At 40.4% G+C, this 14,230-nt stretch overlaps 1 protein-coding gene across 2 annotated transcripts in view; it reads right to left on the reverse strand.

Annotated features, from left to right (window-relative positions):
* SLC2A12 (solute carrier family 2 member 12) overlaps positions 1-5,756 on the reverse strand; it is a 69,434-nt gene extending 63,678 nt beyond the window's left edge. For both annotated transcript variants that reach the window (XM_019624698.1, XM_019624697.1), the window contains exon 1: positions 5,458-5,756. In XM_019624698.1, the coding sequence (XP_019480243.1) occupies positions 5,458-5,572 (115 nt within the window). In that variant the 5' untranslated portion in view covers positions 5,573-5,756. The remainder of the gene's footprint in view (positions 1-5,457) is intronic.
* Between the last annotated feature and the right edge of the window lie 8,474 nt (positions 5,757-14,230).

The raw sequence follows: 14,230 nt of genomic DNA on the forward strand, positions 1-14,230 counted from the left end.
AAAGTTTCAGCTGGGAAGTATTTGGAACGATTCAGGTTTTGTGCCTTTAACTGAGATTGGGCATGTTTTGAAGGAAACTGTAATGAGAAATCATTCTTATCCGATATTTGGTCTGGGATATCGGCTATTTTAAGTTGGTTATTTTTAAGAAAAGAAAGACTCAGGGAAAAACTTTGATCTTCCCTGTAACTGCTTAAAAATTTTTATATAGAGGATCTGCTCCAGGAGGAGAGCTATCATCATAGACGACTATAATTTAATATGAACTTGGTGTGATAGGGGCGAATCCTGCAGGCCCCTTTGAACAAAGTCCTCTCTGTGTCCCATTGTTAAACATGGCCCAGCAAACATTTATTTACCAAACATTTGCTTTTCCATCTCTGCATAAATTGTCTTTCTGCACTATGATGTCCCAAACCACAACATTCCCCTTCTCCTTAGCTCAAGACGGCGTATAAGCCTTAAATGTCCAATCTGTCCTCCAGGCTCATATTCTTATGGGACCCCTGTATGTACCTATGTAATAAATGTTGTTATATTTTTTTCCTGTTAACCTGTCTTATGTTAATTTGATTAGTCCAGCCAGAAGTTAGAAAGGCAGGATGAAACTTTGTCTTCCTGCCTCCACAGGTCAAATAGCTCCTTGGGAATGAGCCCATTTCAACTTTCCCCTTCTCACCACCATAACTTGGTGTCCTTTTACATGGCTTTCATTGCTTATCGTATTTAATAGCTCATCCTCTCAGGGAAGACTGTTCATGAGAAAAAATAAATTGAACTAGGGAGCGCTGACTCTGCTCAATTTAAGAATCCTATAAAACCAGTTCTTGCTTATAAAATCTGAGTAAATAGCTGCTTCAGCTCTTAGAAGCCCAAGCTAATTGTGCTCTCATGGAGGGTGGTTTGGAGCTCTCAGAACTTTCTAACCGTGAAGCTAAAATAACACTTGGGTTCCTCCTATTGAGAAAACGCTACCTATAAAAGCAAATTTAAGAACTAACTGTTCTTGAATGAAAAATACAATTCCACACATCTACAGCAATTAAAAACTATACTTTAAAATCAGTGCATTCACCTTTGATATGTACCTGTAAATTGGAATTGCCTCAGTCAGCCTCCAAAGTGGATTCATTATATTTTGAGCTCTGTTTTCACCAGCTACTATAAGATCTGGACCACTAAAAATTACCCCCTTGAGAATTCACAAAGAATATGTCTCGAGGGCTTACATTAGGGTCCTATCAGCTACCACCAGGCATGTTCCTGGGATCTCTGGGTCTCAGCTTCTGCTGGCAATCTTACCAGAGAGAAGGGTAATGTTTAAAATATTTAACAACTAGGATAGGGGCATTGACCTATCAGAGCAGTTGTTGGCTGTAAAACCAGTTCAGGCACACTGGCATCTGCCTGCTAATTTCAGTCACTCCAGATTGGCAGCACGGCTTGGCGTCTCTTTGGCCTGACTTCGTCCATATCTGCCAGGCCCTGCCACTACAGGCTCCGACTGGTGTGTGTCTGCTGCTGCTGTGGCAGCCAAGAGGTAGTCTGTGGCAAGTGACAACCCCCCTGCCCTCTTTGGTGGCATGATCTTAAAGGGGAACATGAGCCCTTTAAGACCTGGGTGAGCTGAATGCCACCGAGTTTGTGGTGAAACAGCTCCCGCCAACTTTGTTTAGAGCCCTCTCCCTGCCTAGGTCTTGGAGAAGCCATTTGCCCAGTCCTCGCAATCACAAAAAGTCTCAAATTTAGACTTTTGATGTGATTTCCAAATGAGGTTAAATATATAGCCAGGGAGAGATAAGCTGACTAAAATGAAAGGGGAGATAGTTATTTTTAAATATGGTCTTATTTTCACACAAAAGAGTCCATAGTTTCTCATATATTCTACATGTCTATAAATCCTGTCACTTCCTTGGGACTATCAAGCTATGTGCACAAATTTTTGTTAGCAGCCATTAATTTTTTAAATACATGTTTTTAAAACACAATAACTTATGTCACAGATTTAGTCACTTCACTTTTTAATATATGAAAAGCTTGAAAAAAATGGCAAAGGCCCAGATCTGCGTTTTAGCATAGTGACGGGCCTGTTGTTAGAATCGCTTCTCTTACAACTAACGCTCCGTTACTAGGTCAAATGGGTTGGCCTGACTTTCTCTTCCCTGGGGATAAATTTATTCCCCAAAGCCTTCCCAGCCTCTTTTACATGTAGACTTCCCCTCAGGCTGCCCAAGGAAGCCTGAGAAAGCTGGGCCTCACTGGATTCAAGGGAATTGGGTTAAGCTAAACCTGGGGGCCCTATACTCAATTAGGGGCACAGTAAATATACTCCAACCAAAAAAAAAAAATTTGACCTGCTTAACCAGAGTAATGATGGACCTGAGTTTCGCTTAATGTGATCCCACTCAAGAAGCCTGCTCAGGGCTACAAGGGATGAGAAGCAAGGAAACAGCCAGGCTGCAGGGCCCTTTCTCCACTTCCCTTCTTTCCACTGGAGCAGGCCATGGGGACCTGTCTCACATACTGACCACCTCCTCAGCTTCCGTTTGTACAAAGTTCACAGCTTTACACCAATCTGAGAACAATCGCCTTAGGGTATTCATCAGATTAGCAGAAGTGTGCATTTATTAAATTTCAGACTGTGGCATCTGGGATTTAGAAGGGTCTTAGAGAGCATGGAGTGCAGCCCTTTCAGCTGGATCAGTGAGTCCAGTTCAATGATCTGGTTTCCAGTGCATTCGGCATCTGGACCTGTAGTGCTGAGAACCTGTGTTCATACAATGGACATTGTTCTTGGTCTCTGACCTTTTAGGCAGATCCAAGAGGAAAAAGCAACGCTGGTGGGGCCAAGGGGGGCTCAAGGAAATCTTCTCCCTAGCCAGTTGTTTGAATCATGAAATTGGAAGAGCTTGAGAGACCCTATGTCTGAGATGGAGGAATAGGCATTAGGCTTTCCAGGCCAGCGGCTGCCAGGGTCAGCTTTGCACCAGCCGCTGCACAAACTTGGGCCAGCCACACATCTTCTGGCCTCATGTTCTCCTTGCGTGAGCTGCTCCAGCAGCCCATTTTCTCGTGTCACCTGTATCTGTTGTCGGTTCTAGGCATCAGGATTTCCAGCTGAGCTCAACTCTGTCCTATAAAGTCAGTTATAACATGTCTACGAACACTAAAAAATTTACTAAAACTGTACCCACTTTGAGTCAAAGATTTTTAAAAGGTGAATGTGTATTCATTAGCTTTTAGTCATTGAGACAAAGCATTCTTTCCAGTTTAAGATGCGTTGGCCAAGGAAGACCTGCTAAGACTTTTCATTGTGTACACTAGCATTAGGGGGGCAATCACAGAGCTTAAGACTTCTGTGTTGTTTCATTTATCAGGATCTCACATGATTTAATTATCTTGTCCTGGGCTGTATCGCTCACTCCTCTTTGGCTTTAATTTTTCCATCTAGGACCATAGAAAAACTTGCTTTGCTACCTTCAAATGTAGGAACAGTGTGATCATTTTAAAGCATATTTTAACTACTTTGAATTTCCTGCATGAAACTGTGGAAATTTAAAAATAGAAAGAAATAGAAAGGAGCATTTGTCAAATATTATTTCATTAAACCTCAACATCTTCATAAAACAGACTAAAACATAATCCCAATAGCAGCGGTTAAGTAACTTGTCAAAACCATAGAGTGAACCTAGGCATTGTATACATATATAAGTATGATTGCCTTTCGGAATTAAGAAATATTTAAAACAACTTAGGAAAATCTGCAAAAGTAATAATACAAGGTTCATTTAAATATAAACAATATATAGCACAAATCGGCTTCATTCATTTAAGATTGTAGGGAAACATTTAGGCTTCCTCTTCTACATAATAAGGTTTCATTTAAAATTAAATTTTAAAGGTAATCTGTGGTATTTACTCATTTATTATTTCTTTTCAACAACATAAACCAGTGCACTTTAAATAGAAAATTGTGCGGGCATTCAAGCTTCACAAACATACATACATCTTAAGTTCCTTCTGGATAATTGTAGACTTGTGCAATTTAACCTATTAAGAGTACACTGTGCTTTCAAAGCCATATCAAAATTTAATAGTCAATTTTTAATTGTTACCGTGGAGGCCCCTCCAGGACAAAATTTTTCACCTTCTTTGTGCCACTATCGCTGACATTATTTAGTTAACCTTTTTGTTGATTTCACTACCTCAACTAGTCCTTCAGCTCAATCTTGCATAAATTCAAAGAGGAGAACTCTTTAAATTTTTCCCCTTACCCCCCAATACAAGTTTCCCTTGCCTGCTTTTAGATTGAGGAGCCAGAGAACACATTTAAAGAAAGCTCTGCTTAAGAGAGGGCTAGGCTATATTGAAAGTGACCACAGATATCATTCATTCTAGAAAGGGGACAGTAAAAGAAAGCTGAGCAAGGAACAGGACAGGGAAGAATGACAGCTCAGTCCCCCAGGAGGTGCCACTCTGTGTCTCCATGAGAGAGGTCGCGGCTTCAATTCCAAGATCAGACAAGCCCACAGTGCAAACATAAGAATATAGATCCATTTCATGGTGGAAGGTAAATAAATGCCTTTTGTATCATTTGGTGTTTTGGATTATTCATGAAATTCCAATATATGGTCTAAGAATGCTAATTATATGGTTAGGGGGAGCAGAGCTGAGGAAAGCAGTAGGAAGAAGAGAATTATTTGTGTTTGATTTCATTTCATATTACCATTCCTCTCTATTCCTCTGAGAACACACTGAATGAGTAGGGACAGGCAGCTAAAAGTGTGCAATGTATTTGTTGGAATTGTAATTGTGGAAGTGAAGAAAAGCATTTGGCCCAGCAAAGATAACTGGAATGAATTATAAACCTTTCCAAATTTCACCTCCTGAAGAAAAAGCACTAAACCTCAGTTCGAAAGGCCAGTTTTAAAGAGTGCAGGAGCAAGGCAGCAGAGGTGTTAGGTTCCGAATAAAGCTCCAATTCATTACAGATGCTGGGAACTTGAAAACCAAGCTGTGTTCATTGATTATGTAACTAATAATTTTATGAAGCTTATTTAAAATAAATACTGATTTAAAAATTATGGTTATCATTTCCGCTTGTTACAGATTGTCCATGTGTGACAATAAATGCAAAAGTGGGTGTGTGTGTTTACACATGTGACTATCTTACCAATTGTCCCAAAATGAAAACAGATTAATACATTATCTTGTCATCATAATCGATGGGACCCAGCTTACAGGAGTGGGACTTCAGCCTTCACATTATAGCTTCTTGTCACTCCTCCCACCAGACCTCTCCCCTTCTCTCTGTGCACCTAGTACGCTGATGTATACACACACACACACACACACACACACACACACACACACACACACACACACACACACACGAGTGAGACACAAGTTCAACTTGCTGCTCTAGACAGTCACCCACGCCCATCTGCCTCACTTTACCTCTGGTCCAGGGAGGATGCCTGCCGCTGCTGGCTCTGTCGCTGCCATCAGTCTCCGCTGGTCTCCCCTTCGGGTTCAGCAGACTGGGGCCCTCTGTGTTTTCAACAGGTACCATAGTCACGTAGAAGTTACAGCCGTTCCCTCCGCACCAAACCACCCAGACTTCCCTCCCTGACAGCAGTGATCACTTTCTCCATGGTCGCATGCTAAAGAAGGTGGAAAAAAAAAAAAAACAACACAAAAAAAACTTCGAGCAAAGCCAATGTGATTTGTGACCAACTTTGTTTCTATTTCAGAAGGCTTTGCCCTTTTCGGTGACACAGGCAGTTGCTATTCCAAGCAGCCTATCACAGGCAGTGGGAGGGCCATGTCTCCGAGGAGGACTGTTTTTGCCTTCAGATGCAAGGGGTTAAACGGCTTGGGAACAGACGGGAGCTCAGACTGACTTTGCGTTTGGCCATCGGCTCGGGGTAGTGCTTGTGTCCCTGCACCTTTGAAAAGAAACCGAGAAAAGAAACATGCAGATTCAAACCCAGGCTGAGCGTGAGGGCCCAGATGGTATCAGTTAATCTTGCAGAGAGAGGAACAATTTATGCCAAGACATACCAGAAGGACAAGTGTGTCAAATTTTCAACAAGACTGTCATTCCAAGAGTCGTGACACTTACCAGTGTACACAAAACATAAAATATCTTTATTGTTTCAACCTGATTTTACTCTAAGTGAATGCCTTGTATACTCTCTCCAAGGCCTGTCAGACAAATGAGGGCCTGAGACCAAACACACATGCTCAGAATGAACAGATGCTTTGGGCTTCTTATACCCTGGGATTATAGCAAAATAATATAGTTGATTCATGCATAGTTGTCTTTAAGAGAGAAATGAACCCTGAATCTTCTGCCAGGACAGGTGATAGCCTGATTTGCAGGAGGAGGGTATTTCCAGTTCAGAGAGGTCAGACTTGATGCCTCATTGTGTGGCGTATGGTGGTCAGATAATCTGAAACAAAAGCAGGCCATGCGAAAGAGAGTTTTTTTTTCCTGATTTGTGAATATGTTTATGTAAAAGGTCTTAAAGAGTTATGACACTTTACTTTCAGTTATGCCTTTTGCAAATCATACTTATTGAAAAATTTTGAGTGGAAATTAGGATTATTTTAGAAGGCCACTGGAAGTGAAAACTAAAATTTATGGAGCACTCATTATGTGCCAGAAATTGTGCTAAGGGCATGAGCTCAAATGACTCTCCTGAGCTTTTCTCCTGAGAAAATCTCATGAGGCAGGGACCCATATAACAGAAGAGGAGCTGAAGGCTGAATAACTTGCCTAAAGCATCACCGTTGGTCAGTGGCACCGCTGAGACTGTGGAGCCAGGTGGTCTAATGCTATAACTCTCCTGTATCCTATATTCCCAGCCTTCTCCTCCTCTGATTTTCTTGGCTTCTTTTTCTTTCAGCCCATCTTGCATTAAGAAGATGCCATGAAATACGTCTTTTAGTCCTAGTCATTCCTCCAGACAGAGAAAAGAATTTGTGCTTGTATAGGCAGAAGCTGAACTACATGGAACTCACTTTCACCATTTTAGCTGGATCACACAACACAGCTCTAAATTAATTGTACGTTTCCTTTGCTCATCACTAGCCATTTCTATACCTTTCTTATCCTTCAGGGAATCAGGTAGCAAATGAAAACAAGCCTGTAATAATGAAATTAGTATTTATTATGCATCTATTGTATGTCTGCTGATAGTGCTGGAAAATGGAAGTTCTCCAAACACCAGCCCAGCCCCCTCCTGATAAAGAGGTGAGTAGCTCAAAATTCCACAGGTCAGCTTGTCCCCACTAAAGAATGTAGTCCAATGACGCTTTAGTTTTTATTTGTTCCCGGGATGTGTCATGTTTGTAGGAGCAGCAGTTTTTATCTGTGAGACACATAGTTCTCATCAGCTCTCCATATTCTCTCAGCCTCTATCTTCTTTCAGCTCAGAACCAATGACTGCAGTGGGGGACATGTTCTTGCAATGAATCAGTTGTATAATTGTTTTGTTTAAGACTCTGTGTCTCCAGCCGCTTCTTGGCATCATGAAAGTGTTGGGGTGTTTGTTGTAGCCTTTGACTCTGCGAAAATTAAACCCAATTCCAGAATTCTTTAGAAGAGCTAAAAGCGATTCAGCAAGTCCCACTTTGCTTTCTGTACTCGAACCATACAGAAACTCCTAAGGCATAAACCAAGAAGAAACCAAAAAGACTAAGCAAACAATGCCACTGACCACATTGCCTGCTGGTGCACTGTTCGAGGTTCCATTGCTGTCCTGACGTGGGCCACTGGCTGTCCCAGCTCTTCTGTGCTGACTTTACTCTCTTAACTCAGACAAAAGTTTAAGGAGAACATTTTTTTCACCCAGGCTAGAGGAGAACATTCTCCTGCCTAAACTTCCTTAAGAACATTGTATTTCTCCTTCACAGTCTTTTGCACGCTTATAATGTATTTATTATAGTTACACACAGTGATTTAACTAAATCCACCTAATCTGCTAGATAGTAAACTCCACGACAAGTGTGTGGATTATAGCTGTTTGGCTCATTATGATATTCCAAGTACCTGGCACAGAGTAAAGACTCAGTAAATATTTGTTGCCTAACAGACTGATCCCTGTAAATCCAATCAACTTTAGCATTACTAGAATGTAAGCTCCAAGTGGGCAGTCACCTATGTTTGTCTTGTGCATTCGTCCATCTGTGTATCCTCAGCTCCTAGCACAATACCGGGCATGTATTATAGTAGGCACTCAATAAACAATTGTTAAGTAAATGAGCACTCACAATGGACCTTTTAGTGAGCTAAATAACTATTTTCTTTTTTTAATATCAAAACCCATAGGAGGATTGCCTATAACACTTTGTCTTCTCTCTCCTTTCTGTTAATCTCTTTAAAACAAGTATCACCACAAGCTGTCCCTTCTCCTTGGAGTTTGAGCCACTGTCATCATTAAAAGCTATTCCTCTGTTCAAGAAACATATAATCAGCAGAGAGAAGACAGACAGTTCATCCCCCATGATCCCAATCATTTTGCTACATACTATTTTAGACCACTTGTTCATAGTGCTAACAAATCCAAAAATTCATATCATGACTTATAAATTGACAAAACAGGTAAAAGGGGATGAAACAGAAGGCAAACAACATCACAAGGCATGTGAACATCTACTCTGTGCCAGGCCTATTTTTGTGACATGTTTTCCTCAACTTCACAACCTAGTGAAGTAAATGCTATTGCCTCCATTTTGCAGAAATTAAAACTTTATGGAACATATCCCAGATCAAAAAACAGTTTCCAATGTTTTATCATGAAAATTTTCAGTCATAAGGAAAACCTAGATTCTATAATCAACATTTTACTACAGGTGCTCTTTTACCCAGATATCCATATATCAATCTCTCTATCCATCCATTGATCCATTACTTTTGATGCATGTCAAAGTAAGTTGAAATGCTTCAGTATGTGCATCATTAACTTGAGTTCAATATTTGCTTGGGTTCTTTTTTTTTTCTTTGGGACATTTTACATACAATGAAGTGCACAAATCCTAAAGTTACCATTCTATGAATTCAGAAAAGCTCATACATATGTACAATCCAAATCTCTATTAACTTACAGAATATGACCATCAGCCCAAAAAGTTCCTTTATGCATCTTCTGAGCAAATTTCCCCCTTAACCTCTAGAAGCACCAATGTTCTGACTTGATTCCACATGGGTTACCTCTGCCTGTTCTAGTACTTCATATAATGGAATCATGGACTATGTTCTCTAGTGTAAGGTTTCTTGCACTAAGCATGATTTTGAGATTCATCCATGTTTTTGTGTGTATTTGTAGTTCATTCTGCTTATTTCTGAATAATATTCCATCAGTGACTATACCACAGTTTATTCATTTTCCTACTGATGGACACCTGGGCTGTTTTGCTTGGGCTCTTAGAATTAAAGTTGTTGTGAGCATTCTTGTTCAAGCCTTTTTGCAGAACATAACATTTCAAAGCACAGGGGTCCAAGTTCATTTGATTCCAAAATCCACATATTGTCTACTACACCCTGTTGCTTCTCGGCGGTGCATCCTGTTGTACTATGTTTATGTGAAATGTACCTCAGCAGTTTTTTGTCCTAAAATCTTTCATTATAGTATAAACACAAATGGGAAAGAATAATCTTTAGACAAAAAAAAAAAATCCAGATACAAATTCAGCTCTTTATTAGCCATATTCCAATAAAATACTCACACTGGTGTGATTTTTTGGGAGAATATTATTTTACCTGTTTATACTAGCTAAATAACTCCTTTCTCTAAAAGTTTTCAATGTAACTTTTTTTCTCATGGGTAGAATAGTACCAATCATAACATATTGATTAAAGTTCCTTAGATTATAGAAGTATGGTTAAGTTATGATAGGTCCACTTGATATAAAATTATATATCATTAAAAGAGCAATGAAAGGAAATGTTATTTCTATTATTTTAAATGGGAAAATGAGAATAGAAAGTTGCATGCTAACTACCATTACAATAATTTTTAAAAATATATGTGTGTATTGGTAGAGACTAGAAGGGAATTTGGAAAAATTGAAAATAACTAATATGTTGGAATGTACCGTATTTCCTCATGTATAAGATGCACCCTTTTTCAAAAAATTTGGGGTCTAAAAACTGGGTGCGTCTTATACAGTGGTTGTAGATTTTTTTACTTGCATTTCCTGCTTTTTTCGTGCTTGTTTTTGTGCTCATACAACCACTGTATAAGACGCACCCAGTTTTTAGACCCCAAATTTTTCGGAAAAGGGTGCGTCTTATACATGGGGAAATATGGTAATCTTAGGCCAACTGATGAATTTAGACCAATCTTAATCATGTGTAAAATGTATTTACTGAATAAATTGTTTTCTTACTGTTGTTATAATATTGAATATCAAAGAATAATTCTAAAAAAATTCTTTAAATTTAAGGCTGCTATATACAGTTGTGCAATTTACACACTATAGAACTACAGATGGGCCATTCCGATTCATAGACAGGAGAGGTTTCTTTGTTTATAAAACAAATTTTCCTGGAAACAATAACAAAAATATCATTAAAAAGAGACAGCTTTTTCTAATTTGCATAAATATGCATTTGGTAACTAATCAAGCTGTTCAGATTATAATCTTCCTTTAAATTTAAACGTCTTAACTATTAGTTTGGCCTTTGTCTGCTTTTGTACTGCTTAATTATATAAAATGAGCACCATCTCCATTTGATTAACTATTTTTCTAAATAAATTATTTCTGATTTTTAAATCTTCTTCAGCGCTATTGCCATGCTGTTTGAATGGAGGCATTCTCAAGGAAAGTTATTCAATGACTAAGACTTTCCTTTAGGTTATTCTTCCTTGAATACCATGATGTCAGAAAAAGTTGCTCAATCCTGTGTGACAACAGCGGCTTTTATTGACTTGGGAGCTCTGGTCCACCTTCATCACATGTCTCCTTATTTACTGGTCAATGAGGGAGATGCTGCATAGTAGATCGACTGTGTCCCACACAGAAGCCGGAAACGTCCCTTTTCTGGCTTCCTTTACACCTAGGGCCAGGCTCTGACGAGCAGATCACACACCCTGGATTTTGCATCAGAAACTTGTGGCACGAAGCAGTAGGATTCACAGGCCCCATTCCAGCAATTGTGGTGGCAGTGGTTCTGGTCGCCATGTCCAGTGTTTAAAGTTACTAGTTATATGCTACTCCCAGGATGGCTGGACTAGCTCAGAGAAGGACTTTGGGAATTATTCTTGACTGCAAAGTCTCCAGGTTGGAGCTGGTTTCTAAGCTCATCTAGCTGAGTCCTTTTTTATGTGCATAGAAGCAGGTTAATCACAAAGCTAATGAAGTTGAATCCTCAGGGCCCCTCACTCACATTGGCCCTTCCAAGGCCATGGGAGGAGCCCAGCAATGCATTTATACGATCATACATTTTTGTAAAATTTGCAAAAGTAAAATATTTAACTGCACTCAATTAAGATCACGAACTCTTTACACCCTGACATTATATCCTCTTTGTCACATTTTCCCTGTGTCAGGTGACATAGGAGTGGCCGTGGAATATGTGGGATCTGGTTTAGGGGCTGTTAAGTTGGAAAAATATTGGGCTTGGGTTTCATTTAGATGGCTCGCAAGCATTTTGGTGTGTAGTTAAGCTATTGCTAGTTCTCCTGGTAAAGGAAGAGCTTCTAGGCATTCTCCTGCTACCCACTATGCCAACTTATGATGCCCATATCTCACACTCACGTGGCATAAGGATAAAAAGGGCTAGAGGTTGTCTCTCAGTGTGAACCTGTCCTATGGCTCCCAATGCCAGGAGTACATGGGCCATGGAGGAGGGCCACGCTAGAAGACAGGCTGGGTTCTTTCTCGTCTCTTTGGAGAAAATAATATCACAAGAAATCATTATGTATGACGGGAGGGTGGGAACTATTAAGAGATGTATCCGGCAGTTCCTGGATTCCATGATGTTTATAATACTTGGCAGCTTTTAAACATTTATACTTTCTCTAAATAAGTGTTCATTTTCATACTTAATTTTGTATTATTTTTAAAATAGGACCCTCCCCCACAATTTTTATAAACTTTCAGGCCCCACAAAACTTGGATCTGACCCTGTGAATATGTTTCAGAAATGGTGTTCTTTCCAGACGACCATACTTACTAAAATTCCTTCAGCTCTATTCCCTTCTCCCCATCGCCACTGCCACTCTAACTCCAGGCTGCCTCCCACCTCTCACGTGGACAGCTGCGACGGCCTCTAACAGGTCTCCCTGCCTGCATTCTTGCTCTCGGAAGTCCATTTGCCATATTACAACGAGAAGATATATATATATATATATATTTTTTTTTTTTAATAGCTAAAATAGCTTCCAGTTGTTGTATACCTTTCACCAGCTTCCAATTGTTCTTAGGATTGGTCTAAATTCCTTAATGTGGCCTAAGATGCCCTGTACGGTCTGACTCAAGCTGAGCTCTCCAGAACTACCTCCTGCCACTTCCTGACTTGAACAGCACTCCCCTTTCCCCTGTCCCTCCCTCACCCCTTCCAGTCTCACCCTCAGCACAACAAACTAAGCCAGACCACTTATGCTCAGGGACCTAATAGGATAGGCCAGGATCCTCTCTTTCGGATCTTTTTTCTCTGAGTGTAGCTTGGGACTGGCTGTATTAGAGCTCAGTCCCTGATCCCATCGGCTAGCAGAAACTCCCTAACGAGGCAGAAGGTATAGCCTCCCCATCATATCTACCTTCATGCAAGTGCATCTAACTGATGTTTAGATCCCAATAGTGAGGAAGCCTGGGAAGTGTAGCTTTCTAATCTCCCTAATGAGAAAGAGGGTGGGATGGAGGTAAAGAAGGCTACTCTGCTGTATCCATCATAATGGTGCATGTTTGGCTTAATAAAGCATAAGGAGTAAGGCCTGGGGTCAGGGCCATGGCAGGCCAAAGTTTGTACAAGCCAGAGTTATGGTAGAAGGAGCAACGGAGGGGTGCAAAGTATGAGAGAGCTGGGCACAAAGAGAGCAGGAGAACAGAAAATCAGTGAAGCAGAGAGATGGAACTCTATGGTCCCATGAGAATGGTCTTGTTTTCTGGTTTCTCTATGAGACCTGGCCGTGTTTTATAGTTGCCCATCAATACTTCAGGGATTGAGTGGTGTGATCTATTACATCCCTTCCCATTCCCTCCCCATGACAATCAGATGCTCTATCCCTGAAACGTGAGTCTTGAGAGGTGACAGAAGGACTATACCTGAGTGGAAAAGTCAGTCATTCCCCGTGGCAAAACCCAGAAAAAACCATCCACAGTTCTGACTACCCATTTCTCCAAAACTTTCCTGGTTCTACCCAAGACTTTGTTCTTCCTATTTTTTCCTTCAGTTTTATAAACCACTTCAGTGCCAAGTAACAAATTCATTTTTGGCTGTTAGTGTTGACCAGAGTCTAAAGATTTCCTAACATAAACCCTCTAAAAAGATTTTAGTTAAGAAAAAAATAAGATAAAGTATTTGAAAGCACTTTAACAACTGTTAAGGCGCTATATAATTGATTCACCAATGTGGTAACAATAGCTGCTATAAGAAAGAGCCAGATCAATGCTCAGTCTATTTGTTCAAATCATGCTTTATTCATTCAAATCATGCTCTTTATGATAGAAGCAGCATATGACAGTAGACTGGCAACTGATACAGTGGTGATAAACCAGAAAGGTCCATGAATCTCCAGCCTTTACAATAGCACAACCTGACTCAACATTTCACAGAACCATGTACCAGCTGGAGGCCCCTGGGGAGATCTTTAACTCTCAGATGAAAACTTGGAGGCTGGCCTTGCCTACTAGGAGAGAAGGTGAGAAGGGAAAGCACCAAGTATAAAGGGTTGAGGGTATCTCTATATTTTTTAACCTCCATCTTTAGAGAGTTTGCTCATGAAATGGCAGGGGTCAATGTTGCAGTCCTTCTCCCCCTAATGACAAATAGAGCTGATACCTTAAAGCTGAGAGGATCAATTTAGACATTAAGAAAGGAAGGATTTGCTAGGCCAGCACTTCCTAATTTGTCTTCCACAGAGCTTTGGTGTCCCTCGAGACACAAAGGTCTGAGGAATTCAAAAATGAGAGGGCTCTTCCATCATTTAAAATTTTGAGATGGGCCGGCCGAGTGGCGCGTTGGTTAAGAACTGGCTTGGGATGCCAGAGGGCCCCAGTT

Source organism: Hipposideros armiger, unplaced genomic scaffold (genome assembly GCF_001890085.2).
Source record: "Hipposideros armiger isolate ML-2016 unplaced genomic scaffold, ASM189008v1 scaffold_600, whole genome shotgun sequence".
NCBI lineage: Eukaryota > Metazoa > Chordata > Mammalia > Chiroptera > Hipposideridae > Hipposideros > Hipposideros armiger.